The sequence below is a fragment of the Malaclemys terrapin genome, chromosome 1 (assembly GCF_027887155.1).
Source record: "Malaclemys terrapin pileata isolate rMalTer1 chromosome 1, rMalTer1.hap1, whole genome shotgun sequence".
In the NCBI taxonomy this organism is placed as follows: domain Eukaryota; kingdom Metazoa; phylum Chordata; order Testudines; family Emydidae; genus Malaclemys; species Malaclemys terrapin.
In genome coordinates this window covers 354658431-354660004 of record NC_071505.1, presented here as the reverse complement: position 1 = coordinate 354660004, position 1574 = coordinate 354658431, and the positions used below count along the sequence as shown (strand labels likewise).

The window sequence follows — 1574 nt, the reverse complement described above, 5'->3', positions numbered from 1 at the left end:
AGGGTCGGAGCCTTGGTAGAAGAGGTGGGGCAAGGAGTGGGGTTTCGGGGTCCAGATACCAGCAATTAGAGAGGTGGCAACCCACTGAATTGTCCATAGACCTATTCCGCAGTTTGTCATGCTGACACAGCACAGTAAGGTCAGGAAAGGATCTAATGTCTTTTTGACTGTCCAGGAAGTGATTCAAGGATGAGGGCCCAGCACCATGTCACCAGTCAGCTCTGCACAGAGCTCGGTCTGAGAGCCAGAGCACCAGGAGAAAACTTTACATCCCTTTATGAGTAAAGAGCCGGAGCAGCCTGTCGCGGATCTGTTTGGTCCTCACCCCGTAGATGATGGGATGTAGCATGGGGGGCACGAGCAGGTAGGCGTTAGCCATCAGAATGCGGAAATGTACAGCCACATTGTGGCCAAACCGGTGTGTAAGGACAGAGAAGAGAACTGGGATGTAAGAGGCTAAAATGACACAGAGGTGGGAGCCGCAGGTCCCAAAAGTCTTGAGCCGGGCGTCCTTTGTGGGGAGTCTGAAGATGGCCCTGAGGATCTGGATATAGGAAATGGCAATAAAAAATACATCCAGACCCATCACCAAGAATGACACAGAGAGGCTGTAGTAACTACTGACACGGATGTCGGCACAGGCCAGCTTCACGACAGCCATGTGTTCACAGTACGAGTGGGGAATGATGTTGGTTCTACAATATGGCCATTGCCTCGCCAGGAAGGGATATGGCAGTATGAGCATGCTGCCGCGCAGCACCACGGCCAGGCCAATCTTAGCCACCACAGGGTGTGTCAGGGTGGTGGAATGTCTCAGGGGATCACAGATGGCCACATAGCGATCCAAAGCCATGGCCATAAGGAACCCAGAGTCCATCACTAAGGAGCAGGCAATGAAATACATCTGGGTGAGGCAGGCACTGAACTCGATCTCCCTGGAATTGAACCAGAAGATGCTCAGCGTTTTGGGAAGGGTGGATGTAGACAGGACCAGGTCGCTGATGGCCAGCATGCAGAGGAAATAGTACATGGGCTCATGTAGGATCTTCTCCCTCTTCACAATGAACAGAATGGTGAAGTTCCCCAAGATGGCTATGGCATACATTGTGCAGAAGGGGATGGAAATCCAGACATGGGCCATCTCCAGGCCAGGAATGCCCAGCAGGATGAAGGTGGAGGGGTTGGTGAAGTCGGTTGTGTTGGAATAAGACATGGAGAAGGGGAGAAGGTGTCCAACTCTGAGGCAGAACGGTGTCTCCTGCATGTACCGTACTTTCCCCTGATTTCCTGTATGTGCCCAGGCTCTGGGGTGATGGTCACAATACAAATGCCTGGATGGAGAGACAATGTTAAAATGAGATACTACATGCACTACTGTAGGCTGTTCTCACACTGAGAAATGACATTTTTATTATTCAGAGAAATGAATTATGAACAACTGACCCTACTAATGCAAATTCTATATTTGATGGTGCTCCATGCATCAACAATTCCTACATGTCGTAGTGTGGGAAACCTTAATAGGCACCAGCAAGAAACACGAGTGTGGATACTGGTTATCCCTCATTGTTCCT

General features: G+C 50.3%; 1 protein-coding gene across 1 annotated transcript; it reads right to left on the bottom strand.

Annotated features, from left to right (window-relative positions):
- Positions 1 to 265: 265 nt before the first annotated feature.
- On the bottom strand, positions 266 to 1264 carry LOC128834151 (olfactory receptor 52R1-like). Its single transcript, XM_054022693.1, has one exon. The coding sequence runs from the start codon at positions 1262 to 1264 to the stop codon at positions 266 to 268; it is 999 nt and encodes a 332-aa protein (XP_053878668.1).
- Between the last annotated feature and the right edge of the window lie 310 nt (positions 1265 to 1574).

Bases quoted from the DNA above. Each gene is read 5' to 3' on its own strand.
- LOC128834151 (XM_054022693.1), bottom strand. From the start codon at position 1,264: ATGCAGGAGACACCGTTCTGCCTCAGAGTTGGACACCTTCTCCCCTTC.